Source organism: Heloderma suspectum, chromosome 6, assembly GCF_057233095.1.
Source record: "Heloderma suspectum isolate Gila_16-S chromosome 6, 16-S_ref, whole genome shotgun sequence".
Classification (NCBI taxonomy): domain Eukaryota; kingdom Metazoa; phylum Chordata; class Lepidosauria; order Squamata; family Helodermatidae; genus Heloderma; species Heloderma suspectum.
In genome coordinates, this window is record NC_139463.1 from 83,627,975 (window position 1) to 83,647,718 (window position 19,744).

The 19,744-nt window shown below is 42.0% G+C and overlaps 1 protein-coding gene and 1 pseudogene across 1 annotated transcript; both read left to right on the forward strand.

The window, feature by feature from the left end:
- The first annotated feature begins 523 nt into the window (after nucleotides 1–523).
- On the forward strand, nucleotides 524–1,465 carry LOC146341575 (olfactory receptor 14A16-like). Its single transcript, XM_084807547.1, has one exon. The coding sequence runs from the start codon at nucleotides 524–526 to the stop codon at nucleotides 1,463–1,465; it is 942 nt and encodes a 313-aa protein (XP_084663673.1).
- Nucleotides 1,466–10,106: 8,641 nt separating this feature from the next.
- LOC146341576 (olfactory receptor 14A16-like) lies at nucleotides 10,107–11,026 on the forward strand (annotated as a pseudogene).
- Nucleotides 11,027–19,744: the final 8,718 nt, after the last annotated feature.

The following is a 19,744-nucleotide window of genomic DNA, read 5'->3' on the forward strand; positions in this document are numbered from 1 at the left end:
TCTCTTTTGCCTGATAGAGAAGCTGATGTGAAGAAATTAAGGGGATGAAGCTCTTCCTATTACTTTATCTCCCTGCTAGAATAATCAACAAGGGAGATTAAATTCTCTGTGTTGGTACACAGGTAGAAACTGCTGCTCTGTGGCCAGGAAAAAAAAAAAGTTGAAATCCTAGATGCCTGTCCACAGATGCTCAAGTTCATTAGCCCTGAATAGGGTGCCCTATGGCAACGCACCTACCCTTTTAAAAGCTGTGTGACATGCATTCCAGTATTGGGGAGGGTCATTGGTGGGATGGTAACAAACATTGGTAACAAACAGATACATCTGTTATCTTCTCCAACTTTTAATTGCATGTGGACTGTGCCCCCTCAAAGGTGGGACTCCAAACACCACCACCATATATCCATTTCTCAGTATCTGGGCTGCTGAAATAAGCACAAGGATGATGAACAAACTGCCGAGAGTCTCCTTTACTTAAAATCATCTTGGCCTTTCTCTCTACAGACTTATTTCATGCAAAGAAATGGTAAACCAAACATATGCAACAGCATTTGTGCTTCTGGGTTTTTCTGCTAATCGAGAACTACAGATTTTACACGTTGTGGTGTTCTTTTCTGTTTACTCAGTAGCCCTGATAGGCAACTTACTCATCATTACAATTATAGCCCAGAATTATCAACTTCATAGCCCCATGTATTTCTTCTTGGTCAATCTGTCAATCACAGACATTTGCTACATCTCAACCACTGTTCCAAAATCCATGGCCAACTCTTTGCTGGATGATAAACTCATTTCATACTCTGGATGTATGACACAGGTTTTCTTGGTTCTCACATTTGGAGGTACCGAACTAGCACTGCTCACTGTCATGGCTTATGACCGCTATGTAGCAATCTGCTATCCTCTACAGTACAGCTTGATCATGAACTGGAGTGCCTGTTTCAAAATGGTGGCTGCTTCCTTCCTCTGCAGTGCAATCAATGGAGTGGTACAAGTGACAAACACGTTCAGTTTATATTTCTGTTCATCCCATGTTGTGGAACAATTTTTCTGTGACATCCCTCAGCTATTAAAGATATCTTGCTCTGATACACAGATCGTAATCTGGTATATTTTGGCCCTTGTAGTTATTGCAGGATCTTCCTGCTTTTTGCTTGTATTGATTTCCTATATTTACATATTCTCTACTGTGTTCAAGATTCAGTCAGTTCAAGGCAGGTGTAAAGCCTTCTCCACCTGCACTCCACACTTGACCGTCTTCTCTTTATTTCTTACTACTTGTATCTTTTCTTACTTCAGACCAAAGGCCTTGTCCTCTCTACCTCTGGATTTGTTGGCTGCTGTTGCATATACAGTCTTGCCACCAATAATGAACCCCATCATTTATAGTTTGAGAAACAGAGAGATTCAAGTTGCTCTCTCAAAAATGTTAAATAAGAAGTGTAGACTGCAGAATGGACAGTAGAATACGTTACAGAGGGCATGTGAATTCTTATGTTATTTTGATTTTTTTTTCATTGTCTCAAGACATTCTCTATGACTATGGTTTATTCTGTCTGTGTATGGAGGACTACATCACTCTCAATATAGAATGTATTTGTAGGCATTCTTTGGGGGGTGGCATGCTCAAAGGGAATTATCCCATTACCTGTGTCATTAGAAGAGAGGTGGCATATTAAACCACCTCCATAGAATCATAGAATCATAGAATAGTAGGGTTGGAAGGGGTCTACAAGATCATCAAGTCCAACCCCCTGCTCAATGCAGGAATCCAAGTCAGAGCATCATTGCATCAGACATTGTCCGAATGCATGGAGTGGGTCATGTATCACCTCCCCCATCAATGTATTTATTTAGCGTATGGCACACATTGCCAGGGAGTCTACAATGTTTTTTACACAGTAGATGTTCTGGCGCTGGTAGTTGCTAGTCTTTGTTGCACTGATGCACCTCAAGTGGGTGAGCTAGCTTTGCATCAGCTGGCCAGCAGCATTCTTAGGGAAGTTGGCTCATCCGGGCTTTTGCTCCACCGCTCCTCCGCTGATCGCGTCCAGGCAGATCCAGCGCCGGTTCCTGCTCCCTGCATAGAGTGCTGCCAGCGTTTCCCCCCACTGAAATGGTGATACCTATTTATCTACTCACAGATGGTATGCTTTTGAACTGCTAGGTGGGCAGGAGCTAGGGATGAAATGATGGGAGCTCACTTCTGTCACGTGGAGCTGGGCTCAAACCATTGGAGTGCTGACCATTTCTGGCCAGCAAACTACAGCATCATTAAACTGTTGTGCCACCGTGTCCCCCATTAATATGTGACCCTTTGGGGAGGCCTTTGTGGGGAACTCATGAGGCTGTGCTCATTCTGCTGCTTCATTCAGGATAGACCCCTTATCCTCTGCTGGCTATTTTCATTCGAGCTGTGCCGAAAAATTTGATTCTTCTATTTCAGCATGTTGTGGGGTTGGGGTTGGGGTTAGGGGGTGGGGATGTAATAAAAACTCTGGTGAAAGAAGCTGGGATGGGTGAGAATTTCTATTAGCTTTCTCCTTGGTGAGGAGGACAGGATTTCATCTTATTTGTTAAAGTGTAGGCAGTGGCTGAGAGGTCTTCTTCCTATCCTTTTATTTAAAAACAAACAGACAGCAACAAAAAACAGCACATGCTGCACTTGCAGAAGCCCAGGACTTTTCTTCAGCCCGGCAGCTCTTTCTGAATTCCCAAGAGACCACATGACCTCTCCCTCTCCAGCAGGCAGTCAGGAAGGGATCCGAAGCTGCAAAAGTTTCTGTGGTTAAGGAATGGAGGGGAGGGGGCTTTAAAAAATAGCAACAACTACCTTCCAAACTTAAACAGGTATGTGGAAACCTTGTCCCCCTCCCAAAGAAGAAAATTCTCCAGAATTATCTCCCTCCCAGTGGAAGAGCAGAAAAAACAAAACAAAACAATGCCTCTTCTACAGGAAGAGAAAAAAAAATCCGGAAAATGGGGGGCAGGATTCAGCACAGCACTAACTTTAATTGTCTTATGGTGACTTTTATTTTCTGATTACTATTTGAAATTGATTTGCTATTAGAATAATTTGTCTGTGTGCTTGATTTTTCACTGATTTTCTGATTGATCTGCTTTGATTTATTAAAGAAAAGCAGGGGATAAGGTATGTGTGTGTGTGTGTATATATATATATATATATATATATACACACACACACACACACAAATGTAATAAACAAGATAAATGTCCAATGATAGTGCATCCAGTTTGTACCTTTATACATTTAGAAATATATATGTTTATAAACTGGATGTGCCCTCCTTGGTCTTTTGTTTTGTTTTGGAGTACTGTGTCATGCGCATCACATCACCTATGTACTGGTTTATTGAAATGTAATGAATGAAGCTTGCAGTAATGAATAAAACTTTCACTTTCAAATGATGTACCTTGGTGCAACTCTACTCATGGTTATTAACATTTTAAACCGAAATATGCATCTGCAAGACAAAAGGGCTAGTAGCCCTTTGACATCAGTAGCAAGTTGAGTTGCCAAAGTTCTATTCCAAGGAATTTGGGCCAGTCAGTTCTTGGAAAATATGGGGATTGAAAGAGGATGTGTTTTAGTCTGATGGTTTATTTTGACAGTTTTCTCCTGCATTCATCAGACTTCAGATTCTTGGATTGCTAGAACAAATATGGCCATCAGAATGCATTTCATCTTTCAATGCCTATGTTTTTATTTTTATTTGTATTAATAATAATGGGCCTAATCGCTTCATAATTAAGTCCTACTAAAAGTAATCAGATTTATGCTGCAATCCTACTCACTAATTCTTATGTTATTTTTATTTATTTTTCCATTGTCCTTAAACATTCTCTATGACTATGGTTTATTCTGTCTGTGTATGGACTACATCACTCTCAATATAGAATGTATTTGTAGGCATCCATTGGGGGGTGGCATGCTCAAAGGGAATTATCCCATTACCTGTGTCATTAGAAGGGAGGTGGCATATTAAACCACCTCCACACATTGAATGAATGCATGGAGCAGGATGTATCGCCTCCCCCATCAAAGTGTGACACTTTATGGAGGCCTTTGGGAAACTCATTAGGCTGTGCTCATTCTGCTTCATTGAGGATAGACCCCCCTACCCTCTGCTGGCTATTTTCAATAGTGCTGTGCCAAAAAATTTTATTCTTCCATTTTCAGTATGTGATGGTGTTGGTGGTGGTGGGGTGTGTGTGTGAAATAAAAACAGGTGGAAGAAGGTGGGAGGGGTGAGAATTTCTATTAACTTTCTCCTTGGGGAGGAGGATTTCACCTTACTTTTTAAAGTGTAAGCAGTGGCTGAGAGGTCTTCTTCCTATTTTTTTATTTAAAAAACAAACAAACAGAGAAGCAAAAACAGCACCTCCTGCACTTACAGAAGCCCAGGACACTTCTCCAGCCCGACAGCACTTTCTGAATTCTGAAGAGATCATGACCTCTCCCTCTCCAGCAGGCATTCAGGAAAGGCTCTGAGGCTGGAGAAGCTGCTTGCTTTAGCAATGGAGGGCGGGTAGAGTTTTAAAAATTAGCAACAACTACCTCCTAAACCTAAAAAGGTATGTGGAAACCCTGGCCTTCTCCCCATGAAGAAAATTCTCTCAATTTCTCCCCCTCCTTGTGAAAGAGCAGGAAAAATAAGACCAAACCAAACCAAAACAATGTCTCTTTCCCAGGAAAAGAAAAAAAAAATCCGGAAAACAGGGGGCAGGATTCAGCACAACACTAATTTTCACTGTTTTATGGTGAATCTTATTTTCTGATTACTATGTTATATTGTTTTGCTGTTAGGATAATTTGTCTGTGCTTGATTTTTCATTGATTTTCTGACTGAGCTGCTTTGATTTCTGAAAGAAAAGCAGGGGATAACTTTTACAAAATATGAACAAATGTAATAAACAAAATATGAACTTGAGCACACTCTGGGAGAGAGCGGAGGACAGGAAGGCCTGGCGTGCTATGGTCCATGGGGTCACCAAGAGTCGGACACGACTGAACGACTGAACAACAATAATAAACAAAATAAACGGCCAATGATAGTGCATCCAGGTTGTTTATTTATATGTTCTAAAATCTGTAAATGTATAAACTGGATGTGTCCTTTTTGATCTTCTGTTTTGTTTTGGAGTACTGTGTCATCTGCATCACATCACCTACATACTGATTTATTGAAATGTAATGAATGAAACTTACGGTCATGACTTACAGTTTCACTTTCAAATGATGTACCTTAGTGCAACTATACTCAATAATCATTAACATTTTAAAACAAAATTTGCATATATAAGACAAAGGTGCTAGATTTGACATCAGTAACAAGTTGATTAGGAGGTCAAATCTGTCAATCCTAAGGGAAATCAACCCTGACTGCTCATTGGAAGGACAGATACGGAAGCTGAAGCTCAAATATTTTGGCCACCTAATGCAAAGAGAAAACTCTCTGGAAAAGACCCTGATGCTGGGAAAGACTGAAGGCAAAAGGAGAAGGGGACAGCAGAGGATGAGATGGCTAGATAGCATGACTGATGCAATGAATATGGACTTGAGCACACTCCGGGAGAGAGCGCAGGACAGGAAGGCCTGGCGTGCTATGGTCCATAGGGTCACGAAGAGTCGGACACGACTGAACGACTGAACAACAACAACAAAACAAGTTGATTTCCCAAAAACCACTTCTAAGGAATTTGGGCCAGTTGGTGTTTGGACAAAACTGGGGGGTTGGAATAGGATGTATTTTAGTCAGATGGTTAATTCAGTTTTCTCCTGCATTCATCATACGAGATTCTTGCTAGAACGAATGTAGACAACAGAATTCATTTCATCTTTCAAAGTTTATGTTTTTATTCAAGAGAGCGTCGGCTATGGGGAGGTATAGAAATAAATAAATAATATTTGTATTAATACTGGGTCTATTCACTTGATACTTAAGTCTTACTAGAATTACTCAGATTTATAAAAAAGGTAAAAGGTAAAGGTGTCCCCAACTAGTCGTGTCCAACTCTAGGGTGTGGTGCTCATCTCCATTTCTAAGCCAAAGAACCAGCGCTGTCCAAATATGCTTCCATGGTCATGTGGCCAGCATGACTGTACACCGAGGTGCACGGAATGCTGTTACCTTTCCCGCCAAAGCGGTACCTATGTATCTACTTGCAATTTCTTGCTTTAGAACTGCTAGGTTGGCAGGAGCAGGGACTGAAGATGGGAGCTCACTCCGCCACGCAGCACTCGGGTCTCGAACTGCTGTCCTGCCAACCTTCCGGTCTGCAGTTCAGCGTCTTAACCACTAAGCCACCGCGGCCTCTCAATCAGATTTATACTGCAATCCTATTCACCTGGGAGGAAGTCCCATTGGACACAATGTGGCTTAATTCTGAATAGATGTGTATAACATAAAGATACATTTAAGGGATTGTCAGGGCTACTGGCTTCATTACTATTAGGGATGTACGACACACTTACCTGGTTTCGTCCAGGGACATCCACAGTGGGGGAAGGCGCTCCATCCCTCCCCCCAAAATCCTCGATGGGGGGGAGGCGATCCATTCCTCCCCCCTGGAATTCTGCCCGGCCAGCTCCACTCCGCGGCCAGGCCGCAGAGCTGACGGCCAGGCCACCCCGCAGCGGGGCCTCCAGCCACTGCTGGGCTGCTGCGGACGCAAATGACGTCCTGAGTAGGGGACGCCATTTGCGCCCCTATGGTAGCCCGTGATAGGCTACGTAAATATTTACATAGCCTATCACGGTTAAAGTGGGGACACAAATGGCGTCCCCTATGCCACTTGCATTTCCGTTTTCTCCGTGATAGGCTACGTAAATATTTACATAGCCTATGACAGCTAAAACAGGAATGCAAATGGCGTCCCCTATGCCATTTGTGTTCCCGCTTTAGCTGTCATAGGCTACGTAAATATTTACGTAGCCTATCACGGGCTACCATAGGGACGCAAATGGCGTCCCCTACTCAGGACACCATTTGCATCTGCAGCAGCCTGGCAGCAGCTGGAGCCACTGCCACTGGAGCCACTGCCGGAGCCGAAGTTGCAGATGGAGCCACCGCCAGGTAGGCTCCGTTCCGGGGGGCTTTCGCGGGGTGGTGGGGCAGGTTGCTCCTTTCCGCCACGGATTCCGGGGGGCCAAATTCACTGGAATTCGGCCCCCCTGGGATCCGTGGCGGAATTCTCTAACATCCCTAATCACTATAAAGTTTTGATGATGACCACAAAAAAGAAATTAATGTATGTTGTTGTCAAGAATGAAGGCCTGCTTTCTGCCATGAGAATAGGCCAGGCTGTCACGTCCAAATCAACCAAATCAACCTAGCCTTGTGTTGCTAGGACCAGGCTTTAAATAGAGGGACTGAGGAAGAGGTGGGCCATCTTTTGTCCCTGATTGGGGGGGGGGGGTGTTGCAGTCTGGACGCTATCCTGGAAGGCCCATGCCTTGGTATGTATAGGATTGACTAGCTAGCTTTATTCTTTTGCTCTTGGGGGTGCATATAAAGGCTCTCTGCATTTTTGAGCATTTCTTGTACTTGTTACCTTGCTTGTAATTTCCTGTAGAATTTACAGCCTCTCCCTTCCCTTTCCCATTGTTCTTTCCCTTAATAAACTTTTTTCAACTTTTAGTTGGTGTGCGTTTCTGAATACCTTCAGTGCTAATTTCAGGGCCTACTGGCCAGAGTGGGAGGCCACTAGGTAACTGTGGGAATTTGTGGCCAGGTTTGGCCAGTCCTACCTTGCAGGGTTGTTGGATCTGTGTCTAACAATCCTTCATATATGTCAAACACTCTAGAGGAGACTATGGAACCTGGAATGGGTTCTGCAAGCCATTTAAGGCTATGAAATAGAAACATTGGTGCCCTGTGCTGTGCTAGAGTGCTGGATGATGCACACGTTTTTTTCAGCTGCTTATCCTCACAACAACCAGATGATGCAGTTTAGCTGAGCGGCCGTGACTGAGGACATCGTTACCTCATGAGCATACTGAAGGCAAACGAGACATCTGTGCATGGAGAGCAGGACATGCACCATTCCAGGCCCCATCTCAGACATTAGTTTATTGAAATATGGGAGACTTGTACAGAGCTAAATTTTAATTTCTCCCACTGAGACATAGTGGGCTCTGGAGAGCAGGTCTGTGAAACTCATGAGAATACTAGAGATGAGTAAAACTCGTTCACACAGCTCCAGCATTGTGTTTCCAAGAACAGCTAAGTTACGAAGGGTGAGTAATTGTATAGCATTGTTCTTTGAAAATTAGGGGGTCAAGTTGCTATTTCCTTTCTTGCTAACAGAGCAAACATTTTGTGAAAGATGAATACACGGAGTATTTAAAAAATGGAGTGGGACAACTATGAAATGACAGATGTGATTAAATCAAAATATAATTATATTATCCAAAAGAGACCTATTGTTGGTGCTTTATTCTCACAGTTTTACAGGGGTGGGTGTAATGTTGAGCAAAGTGTGTGTGTGTGTGTGTGTGTGTGTGTTTTAAATCATGCCTTAACAGACATGCCTTGAGATCAGGGATGATGTTGAGCAATGTCACAATTCATGTTTACTTACAATATACCCTCCATGCACCCACAACAGAGCAATATCTAGATGGGTAGGATGGACCAGCAAAGATGCCCCACGTTGCCCTGGTCCTGTCTTACCTCATGAAGCATCTGAGTCTTACTGTATTGCTAAAGGACCCAGGCCAAGGAGTTGACCTATGCCAGTTTGTTGCTTACATCAGTAGCTGGCAGCATGGCATGAGTACAACAATGAGAGGAAGTCCTCTTCAAAGAGTAAGTCTAAATCCTTCCTAAGGCAATACAGGACCTGGACAACCTTCATTATCATTGCACAGCAAGTTCCCTGTAGCGGATTCTACAAATGCCGCTTCTCTCCCTTGAAAAAGTGGGGTGCAATGGCATGAATGGGCCCATGTGTAATCGGGCGTTGAGACTGAGGCCCTGAATCACACTTTTTTCAGATGAATCACACTTGAATCACACTTTATTTGAGATACCTGCTCCTCAACCACTCAAGACTACTACAATTACTTGCAGCAAGTACCTTTTGGAACTGGGCAGCCTCTGAGCATAATGCTGTCAGTGGGTCCCTCCTTGAGTGGGGCCACTTCCTCAGTGCTTCTCCTTGCTGCTGTTCCCTACTTGCCTCTTCCTCTGGTCCAATCACCACCATTTCCCACAGAAAGAGGATAAGAGATGCAGAGTGTTTTGCTCTTTATCCTCTCTTCTGTCATTGGTCAGTAGCTCAGCCAAGGAAGATGAACAGAAAGCAATGGAAAGGAGAAGAAGCAGCAGGGCCAGGAGGCGCCAGGGATTGACAGTGGACCCCTATTAGGGTGTAGGCCTCAGCAGGTTCTCAACAAGTTACCAGCAGGTTTTTAAGTTACCTGTAACATTTAAAATGAGACTATGTGTCTCTTCAGGTAAAGGTGCCTCATCAGGTTTGGAACTCATAATCATATTCCCCCTTTCTCTCTTGCTGGTGGTCCTTTGCTTCCCCAAAATCTTTTGTAGCATATCCAACTTGTTTTACCTGGACCTTCACTTTTGCCAGATAGAGACGCTGATGAGAAGAAATTAAGTGGATAAAGCTCTTCCTATGACTTCATCTCCCTGCTAGAATAACAAACGAGGAAGATGCAATTTTCTTTGTTGGTACAGTGTTAGACACTGCTGCTGTGTGACCAGAAAAAGAAGTGTAAATCCTAGATGCCTGTCCACAGATGCTCAAATTCATTAGCCCTGTAATGGGTGCTGTATGGCAATGCTGCTACCCTTTTAAAAGCTGTGTGACATTCATTCCACCATTGGGGAGGATTATTGGTGGGAGGGGGCTATATTTGTTATATTTTACAACTCATGTAGCTTTTAATTGCACAGGGACTGTGCCCCCTCAAAAGTGGGACTCAAAATGCCACCACCATATATCAATTTCTCAGCATATGAGCTGCTGAAATAAGTGCAAGGATAATAAGCAAACCGATGAGATGCTCCTTTACTAAAAATCATTTTGGCCTTTCTCTCTACAGAGGTCTTCCAAGAAAAGAAATGGCAAACCAAACATATGCGACATCATTTGTACTTCTGGGATTTTCTGATATTCAAGAACTACAGATTTTACTCTTTGTGGTGTTCTGGTCTGTTTATCTAGTAGCTCTGATAGGCAACTTTCTTATCATCAAAACTGTCATCCAGAATCACCACCTTCATAGTCCTATGTATTTCTTCCTTGTCAACCTATCTTTTGTAGATGTTGGCTACATTTCAACCACTGTCCCAAAATCCATGGCCAATTCATTGCTGGACTATCAACTCATTTCATACTTAGGGTGTGTCACCCAGGTTTTCTTGGTTAACACATTTTCAGGTTCTGAACTAGCACTGCTCAGTATCATGGCTTATGACCGCTACGTAGCAATCTGCTATCCTCTACAATACAGCTTGATCATGAACTGGAAGGCCTGTTTCAAAATGGCAGCTACTTCTTTCCTCTGCAGTATAATCAATGGAGTGGTACAAGCGACAGAAACATTCAATTTATATTTCTGTTCATCTCATGTGGAACAATTTTTCTGTGACATCCTTCAGCTTTTAAAGTTATCTTGCTCTGATACACAGATCATAACCCTTTCTATTTTGGCCCTGGTAGTTATTGCAAGCTCTTCTTGCATTTTGCTTGAATTGATTTCCTATATTTACATATTCTCTACTGTGTTCAAGATTCAGTCAGCCCAGGGCAGGCGTAAAGCCTTCTCCACCTGCACTCCACACCTGACCGTCTTCTCTTTATTTGTTACTACTTCCATCTTCTCTTACTTCAGACCAAAGTCCTTGTCCTCTCTACCTCTGGATTTGTTGGCTGGCTGCTATTTTTGTATACAGCCTTGCCACCGCCAATGAATCCCATCATGTAGAGTTTGAGAAACAGAGAGATTCAAGTGGCTCTATCAGAAATGTTAAATAAGTAGTGTAGACTGTGGAATGGATTGTAGAATACCATGCATAAGGCAATTGACCTCTTGATTGATCTACGTCCTTTCTATTTTTTTTTTTTTGCATTGTCCCAGACATTCTCTATGACTATGGTGAGTTCGCGCTGTGTATAAACTACCTCACTCTCAATATAGAATGCACTGGTGGGCATCTTTCTTTTTCTTTTTTGGCATGTTCAGAGGGAACTATTCAATTTGATTGTGCCATCAGAAGAGAGGTTTCATATACAACCACTTCCCCACAGGTCCTGTATCACCTCCCCCATCAACATGTGACCCTTTAGGGAGTCCTTTCTCAGAGACTTGCTAGGCTGTGCTCATTGTGCTGCCTTACTGAGGATAGATCCCTATCCTCTGCTGGTTATTTTACCACACATTTAGCACATTTTACAAGTGCTGTGCCAAAAATTTTGGTCCTTCCAATTTCAGCATTTTGTGGGTAGGGTGGTGGTGGTGAGGATGAAATAAAAACTCTGATGAGAGTGGCTGGAAGGACTGAGAATGTCGATTAACTTTCTCATTGGGGAGGAGGACAGGATTGGAGCTTTTTCTTTTCTTTTTTAGTGTATGCAGAGGCTGAGAGGTTTTCTTTCTATTTTTAATTCTTTAAAAAAACACCCCCTGCACTTGCAGAAGCCAAGGACTCTTCTTCAGCCCAGCAGTTCTTTCTGAATTCCCAGGAGACCACATGACCTGTCCCTCTCCAATAAGCATTCAGGAAAGGCACCGGGGCTGCGGAAGCTGCTGTGCTTTAGCGATTGCTGGTTTTAGAGTTTTGGAAATTAGCAACAAATACCTCTGAAACTTTTTTTTAAAGGTATGTGGAAACCCTGTCCCCCTCCCCCAGAAGAAAATTCCCCAAAATTCTCCCACTCCCTGTGTAGGAGACGGAAAAAACAAGCAAATAAACATTGCCTCTTTCGCAGGAAGAGAAAAAAAACATTACAAATTAGGGGCAGAATGCAGCCCAGCACTAATTTTCATTATCTTATTGTGACTCTTATTTTCTGCTTACTATTTTATACAGTTTTCTTGCTGAAATAATTTGTCTGTGCTTGATTGTTTCTGGATTTTCTGATTGAGCTGCTTTGATTTCTGCAACAAAAAAAACAGGGGATAACTTTTTGAAAAATATGAACAAATATAATAAAAACAATAAACAAGCAAGAATAGTGCATCCACTTTGTGCATTTACACATTTTAAAATCTATACATTTATACGCTGGAAGTGTTCTCATTTGTCTTTGTTTTGTTTTGGAGTACTGTGTCATGTGCATCACATCATCTACATATTGCTTTATTGAAACGTAAAAAAAAGAATCTTGCAGTAATGAATTACACTTTTACTTTTGTATGATGCACTTTAGTTCAACTATACTCAATAGTTATTACCATCTCAAACCAAAATATGCATATGTAAAATAAAGGGGCTAGATTTGATATCAGTAGCAAATTGATTTGCCAACGATCAACTCCAAGGAATTTGGGCCAGTCAGTTTTTGGACAATCTGGGGATTGGAAGAGGATGTATTTTAGTCAGATGGTTTATTGGGGGTGGGTGGGTGTTCTCCTGCATTCATCATACTTCAGATTCTGCAAAGGCCCAAACAAATATGGACATCAGAATTAATTTGATCTTTCAAAGGCTATGTTTTTAGTTGCATTAACAATAATGGGCCTAATCGCTTGATAATTAAGTCCTACTAAAATTAATCAATTTTATGTTGCAATCCTATTCACCTCAGATAAGTCCCATGGAACACAATGAGGCTTACTTCTGAATAGATATGTATAGCATAAAGATAAATGTAAGAGGTAGTCAGGGTTATTGGCTTCATAACTTTAACATTCTGATGAGCACCACAAAAGAGAAATTAATTTGTGTCAGAACTCTAGAATAAATTGTGGAACCTACCTGGAATGAATTCTGCCGGGCATTTATGGCTATGAGAAAGAAACATTAGTGCCCCATGCTGTGCCAGACTGCTGGATGTTTATTGCTTGTATTGTGGCCAGGTTTTCTGGATGTTTATTGCTTGTATCTCATTGCTTTTTGCTTGTATTGATTTCCTATACTTACATATCTCTTCTGTGTTCAAGTTTCAGTCAGCTCAGGGCAGGCGTAAAGCCTTCTCCACTGTCAGGGTCGGATCAGAGCCCATAGAGTCCCAAAGCAGTTCTGATTATGAGAAAGAGATAGAAACCATGGGAGAGGAAACCGCTCGCTTTCCAGAGGCACAGCGGGAGGGAGGACCTCTCCCTGCTCACATTCCTGAGAGGGACAGTGACCCTGGCAGGGAAAGGGAGGGACAACTGGAGCTTCTGGATGCTAGGCGCCAGTGCAGAGACAAGTGGGAGGTTGCGGGCGCTGAGAGGACGTGCTCAGCCCACTTGGCGTGATGACAACAGCTGAACCCCGATGCCCCACGGGGAAGGGGTGGACTCTCTCCTCCTAGCCCTTAAGTTCAGAGGCTTTCTGCCCTTTCCTTCCAAACGGAGATCAACTGACTCCTCAAGGCTAGAATCCCCTGGTAGGCTGCTCCCTTAGGTTTTCCTCTTGCTCAGCCAATTAGCATCTGATCTGTAAGCGTCATTAGGTTGAATGGAAATAAAGCCTTGGAAAAGAGCCCTTTTGTCTACGTGCTGATTCTGGCTACTTGAGGATTTCAGAAGGCAGCAAGGGCACTCCTGACATCCACCTGCACTCCACACTTAACTGTATTCTCTTTATTTCTTACAACTGCCATCTTTTCTTACTTCAGACCAAAGTCCGTGTCCTCTCTACCTCTGGATTTGTTGGCTGCTGTTTTTTATACAGTCTTGCCACTGGTAATGAACCCCATAATTTATAGTTTGAGAAACAGAGATTCAAGTTGCTTTGTCAAACATGTTAAATAAGAAGCGTAGATGGCAGAATGTACTGTAGAATAACTTACATAGGCCATGTTGATCATTATTTTATGGGTTGTTGTTGTTGTTCCCAAGACATGCTGTATGACTATGGGTTATTCTGGCTGTGTATAGTGTAATTCTCAAAATTAAAATTGCATAAATTTTATACTGAGTATGTGTGGTATATACCAACCGAAAGTCTTTTGGAGTTGTTGTCAGTTTGGAGTTGTCATCAATTTACTGTTATTTACTATTTCTATTATTTGTTGTAAAGAGACATTTTTGAACTGTAATCATTTTTATATGGTAGATGCCACGCCCTTTCACATTCTTGAGATGGCAAATTGTATATTATTATTAGAGACTTAGAGTCTGCAGTATTACTGTCTGTATTTAGTGTGGTTCAAATACAAGCTATCTTTGTCACATAGAGATTTTTGAATTTAATTTGGATTGATTGTGACTACACCTTGTTGCATTCTCAAGAAACCATTGGTCCTAGGTTAATTTGAGACCTTGTGCATTTACTTGTACAAACGAGTTCAATTGGGTGTACATATACCACACATTCTCAGTAGAAGATTTTTAATTTTGAGTATCATATGCTTTTTGAAATATATATTTGTGAGTCCATTGATCTGGTTGACTGGTGATTCATATTGAGGGTTCTCCTACTTTTTCATGTGTATAAACTATATCGGCCTATACCATATATTACAGAGTATATGTTTAGGCAGCATCCCACACTTCTTTGGCATGCTCAAAGGGAATTAGCCCAATGTGGTTGTGTCATTAGAAGAGACCTATTCCTATGTGGTCATAATCTTAACTGGGCATCTTAATGAAAGGATAAGTACTGTCCTTACACAACAACCAGATGATGCAGTTTAAGCTGAGGGGCCGTGACTGAGGACATCGTTACCTTGTGGGCATACTGAAGGCAAAATAGACATCTGTGCATGGAGAGCAGGATGTGCACCATCCTAGGCTCCATCTCAGTCTTTAGTTTACTGAAATAAATCGGAGACTTGTACAGCAGGTAAGTTGATATTTCTCCCACTGAGACTTAGTGGGCTCCGGAGAGCAGTTCTGTGAAACTCATAAGAATACCAGAGATGAGTAACACTCATTCACACAGCTTCAGCATTGTGTTTCCAAGAACAGCTAAGTGATACGGGTGAGTAATCGTATTGTTCTTCATTGTTCTCATTGTTCTTCAAAGAGTAGTGGGTCAGCTTGTTGTTATGGTTCTCGCTAACAGAGCAAACATATTGTAGAAGATGGATAAATGGACTATTAGAAAAATGGAATGTGACAACTAGAGTCTTACTCTATTGCTAAAGGACCCAGGCCAGTGAGCTGACCCAGGCCAGTTTGTTGCTTACATCAGTAGCTGGCAGCATGGGTAAAACAGTGAGAGGGCATCCTCTTCTAGGAGTAAGGCTAAATCCTTCATAAGCAAATACAGGAACAGGACAACATGGGGTATCTTTGCTCAGCAGGTTCCCTGTAGAGAATCCTACAAATGCAATTTCTGTTCCTTGAAAATGTGGAATGCAATTGTATGAATGGACCCATGTGCAATTGGGCATTTAGACTGAGGCCCAGAATCACACTTTCTTTGAATCACACATTAATCACAATTTATTTGAGATACATGCTCCTCAATCACACAAGACTACTACAACTACGTCCAAAAAGTCCCTTTTTGGAACTGGGCAGCCTTTGAGCATAATGCTGTCAGTCGGACCCTCTCCCTAAGTGGGCCCACATCCTCAGTGCTTCTCCTTGCTGCTATTCCCTACTTGCCCTTCCTCTGGTCCCATCAGCAACACTTCCCACAGAAAGAGGAGGATAAGAGATGCAGAGGGTTTTGATCTGTCCTCCCTCCTGTCATTGGTCTGTAGCTCAGCCAAGGAAGATGAACAGAAAGCAAGGGAAAGGAGGAGAAGCAGCAAGGCCAGGAGGCTCCAGGGATTGACAGTGGACCCCCTATTAGGGTGGAGGGCTCAGCAGGATTCCAACAGGTTTCTGGCAGGTTTTCACTGGCCCCACCTGTAACATTTTAAATGGGACTGTGTCTCATAAGTCAAAGGTGCCCCATCATGTTTGGACTTCTAAATCATATTCCCCTTTTTCTCTCTTGCTGGTGGTCCTTTGCTTCCCAAAGGTCCCTTGTCTGTAGCATATCCTACTTCTTTACCTGGACCTTCTTTTTTTGTCTGTTGATGAGAAGAATTAAGGGAACGAAGCCTTTCCTAATACTTTATCTCCCTGCTAGAATAATCAACAAGAGAGATTAAATTATGTATGCGGGTACACTGTTAGACATGGCTGCTCTGTGGCCAGGAAAAAAAAAAAAAGTGGAAATCTTATATGCCTGTCCACAGATACTCAAGTTCATGAGCCCTGTATAGGGTCCCCTATGGCAATGCACCTACCCTTTTAAAAGCTGTGTGACATGCATTCCAGTATTGGGGAGGGTCATTGGTGGGATGGGACTACATTTGTTATCTTCTACAACTCATATACCTTTTACTGTGCCCCCTCAAAAGTGGGACTCCAAACACCACCACCATATGTCCATTTCTCAGTATCTGCACTGCTGAAATAAGCACAAGGATGAACAAACTGGTGAGATGCTCCTTTACTTAACATTATTTTGACCTTTCTCTCTACAGACTTCTTCCAAGAAAATAAATGGCAAACCAAACATCTATGACAACATTTGTGCTTCTGGGATTTTCTGATATTCGAGAACTGCAGATTTTACACTTTGTGGGGGTTTTTGTATTTACCTAATTGCCCTGATAGGCAACTTTCTCATCATCATTATCAACTTCATAGCCCAATGTATTTCTTCTTGGTCAACCTATCCTTCATTGATATTTGCTACATCTCAACCACTATTCCAAAATCCATGGCCAACTCTTTGCTTGATGATAAACGCATTTCATACTCTGCATGTGTCACCCAGGTTTTCTTGGTTATCACATTTTCAGGTTCTGAAATAGCACTGCTCACTATCATGGCTTATGACTGCTTTGTAGCAATCTGCTATCCTCTACAGTACAGCTTGATCATGAACTGGAAGGCCTGTTTCAAAATGGTGGCTGCCTCTTTCCTCTGCAGTGCAATCAATGGAGTGGTAGAAGCAGCAAACACATTCAGTTTGTATTTCTGTTCATCCCTTATTGTTGAACAATTTTTCTGTGATATGCCTCAGTTATTAAAGATATCTTGCTCTGATACACAGATCATAATCTGGTATATGTTTACACTTATAGTTATTGCAATCTCTCCCTGCTTTTTGCTTGTATTGATTTCCTATATTTATGTTATTTTCCTATAGTTACGTTACGTTATATATAATCCTATATTTTCCTATATTTACTGCTGTTATGTATACAGTCTTGCCATCACTGATGAACCCTATTATTTATAGTTTGAGAAATAAAGAGATTCAAGTTGCCCTGTCAAAAATGTTAAATAAGAACCTTATAGTGTAGAATGGACAGTAGAATAAGTTACATAGGGCATGTGAATCCTTATTTTATGTATATTATTTTTTGCTTTGTCCCAAGACATGCTGTATGACTATGGGTTATTCTGGCTGTGTATAAAGTATAGTTCTCAAAATTAAAATTACATAAATTTTATACTGAGAATGTGTGGTATAAGTACACCAAACTGTACTTCTTTTGGAGTTGTCGTCAATTTACTGTTATTTACTATTTCTAATATTTGTTGTAAAGAGACAGTTTTGAACTGTAATCATTTTTGTGATTGGTCGATCACTGTCGATGCTACACCCCTTCACATTCTTGAGATGGCAAATAGCATATTATTATTAGAGACTTGGAGTCTGCAGTATTACTGACTGTATTTAGTTTAGTTCAAATACAAACTATCTTTGTCACATAGAGATTTTTGAATTTAATTTGGATTGGTTGTTACTACACCTTGTCATATTTTCAAGAAACCATTGGTCCTATGTTAATTTAAGACCTTGTGCATTTATTTGAGAGCCAGTGTGGTGTAGCGATTAGAGTGCTGGACTGTGTGTCGGGAGATCCAGGTTCTAGTCCCCACTCGGACATGGAAGCTCACTGGGTGACTTTGGGCCAGTCACAGACTCTCAGCACAACCCACCTCACAGGGTTGTTGTTGTGAGGATAAAATGGAGATGAGGAAGAGGAGGATTATGTACGCCACCTTGAGTTCCTTGGAGGAAAAAAAAGGCGGGATATAAATGTAATAAATAAATACTTGCATAAGCAAGTTCAGTTGGGTGTACATACACCACACATAGAAGTTATTTGTGAACTTTTTAATTAAGGGGGATGTTTAGCAATAGAATGGGTATACTTCTTTAGAAGGGTGTGGATGAATGGAGGAGTTTTGTTTATCACTGAAAGAACATGAGGATCTCATCTTCTTGGCAACCTCAATCAAATCCAAACAGAAAGAATAAAAAGGTTTTTCCCCAGGACATTGAACTTCTTCATATAATGATTTGATAAAGACTTGGCATAGTCAAAATGGAATGTTACCAGTAGTCCATAGGTGTTATTTATTTTATTTTATTGTATTTATTCATTATATTTATTTCCTGCCTTCTTTCCTGCAAGGAATCCAAGGTGGCCTACATAATCCTCCTCTCTTCTACATTTTATCCACACAACAACCCTGTCAGGTAGGTCAAGCTGAGAGTCAGCCACTTGCCAAGTGTCACCCAGTGAGTTTCATGGCCAAGTGGGAACTTGAACCTGGGTCTCCTGAGTTTTCTTCTTACTTGAGACCAAAGGCCTTCTCCTCTCTACCTCTGGATTTTTTGGCTGTTGTTACATATACAGTCTTGCCACCGAAAATGAACCCCATCATTTATAGTTTGAGAAACAGAGAGATTCAAGTTGCTCTGTCAAAAATGTTAAATAAGAAGTGTAGACTGCAGAATGGAGAGTAGAATACGTTACATAGGGCATGTGAATTCTTATGTTATTTTGAGTTTTTTTTTTCATAGTCTCAAGACATTCTCTATGACTATGGTTTATTCTGTCTGTGTATGCATGCAGGACTACATCACTCTCAATATAGAATGTATTTGTAGGCATCCATTGGGGGGGTGGCATGCTCAAAGGGAATTATCCCATTACCTGTGTCATTAGAAGAGAGGTGGCATATTAAACCACCTCCATAGAATCATAGAATAGTAGGGTTGGAAGGGGTCTACAAGACCATCAAGTCCAGCCCCCTGCTCAGTGCAGGAATCCAAGTCAGAGCATCCCTGCATCAGACATTGTCTGAATGCATGGAGTGGGTCATGTATCACCTCCCCCATCAATGTATTTATTTAGTGTATGTCACACATTGCCAGGGAGTCTACAATGTTTTTAGGGATGTACGAAAGTCACTTATCTTTTCGCTCCATCCCTCCCCCTGGAATCCTTGATGGGGGGGGAGGTGATCCAGTCCTCCCCCCCCCCCGGAATCCTGCTTGTCTGGCTGCACTCTGCCGCAGCTCTGCGGAGCAGCCGGCCAGGGCCATCCACAGCCGGACTTCCGGCCACGGACAGGCTGCCGCGGACGCAAATGGCAGCCCCCATAGCAGCCACCATGTGCATCCAGCCAGGCTTCCATGATAGGCTACATAAGTATTTACGTAGTCTATCACAGCTGGGCACAAAAAACAAACAAAAAACAGCGCACCCAAATGGCGGCGGCTACAGTAGCCACCATTTGCATTCCCTATTTTTCACTGTTTTAGCCTACGTAAATATTTACATAGGCTACTACAACAAA

Bases quoted from the DNA above. Each gene is read 5' to 3' on its own strand.
- LOC146341575 (XM_084807547.1), top strand. From the start codon at position 524: ATGGTAAACCAAACATATGCAACAGCATTTGTGCTTCTGGGTTTTTCT.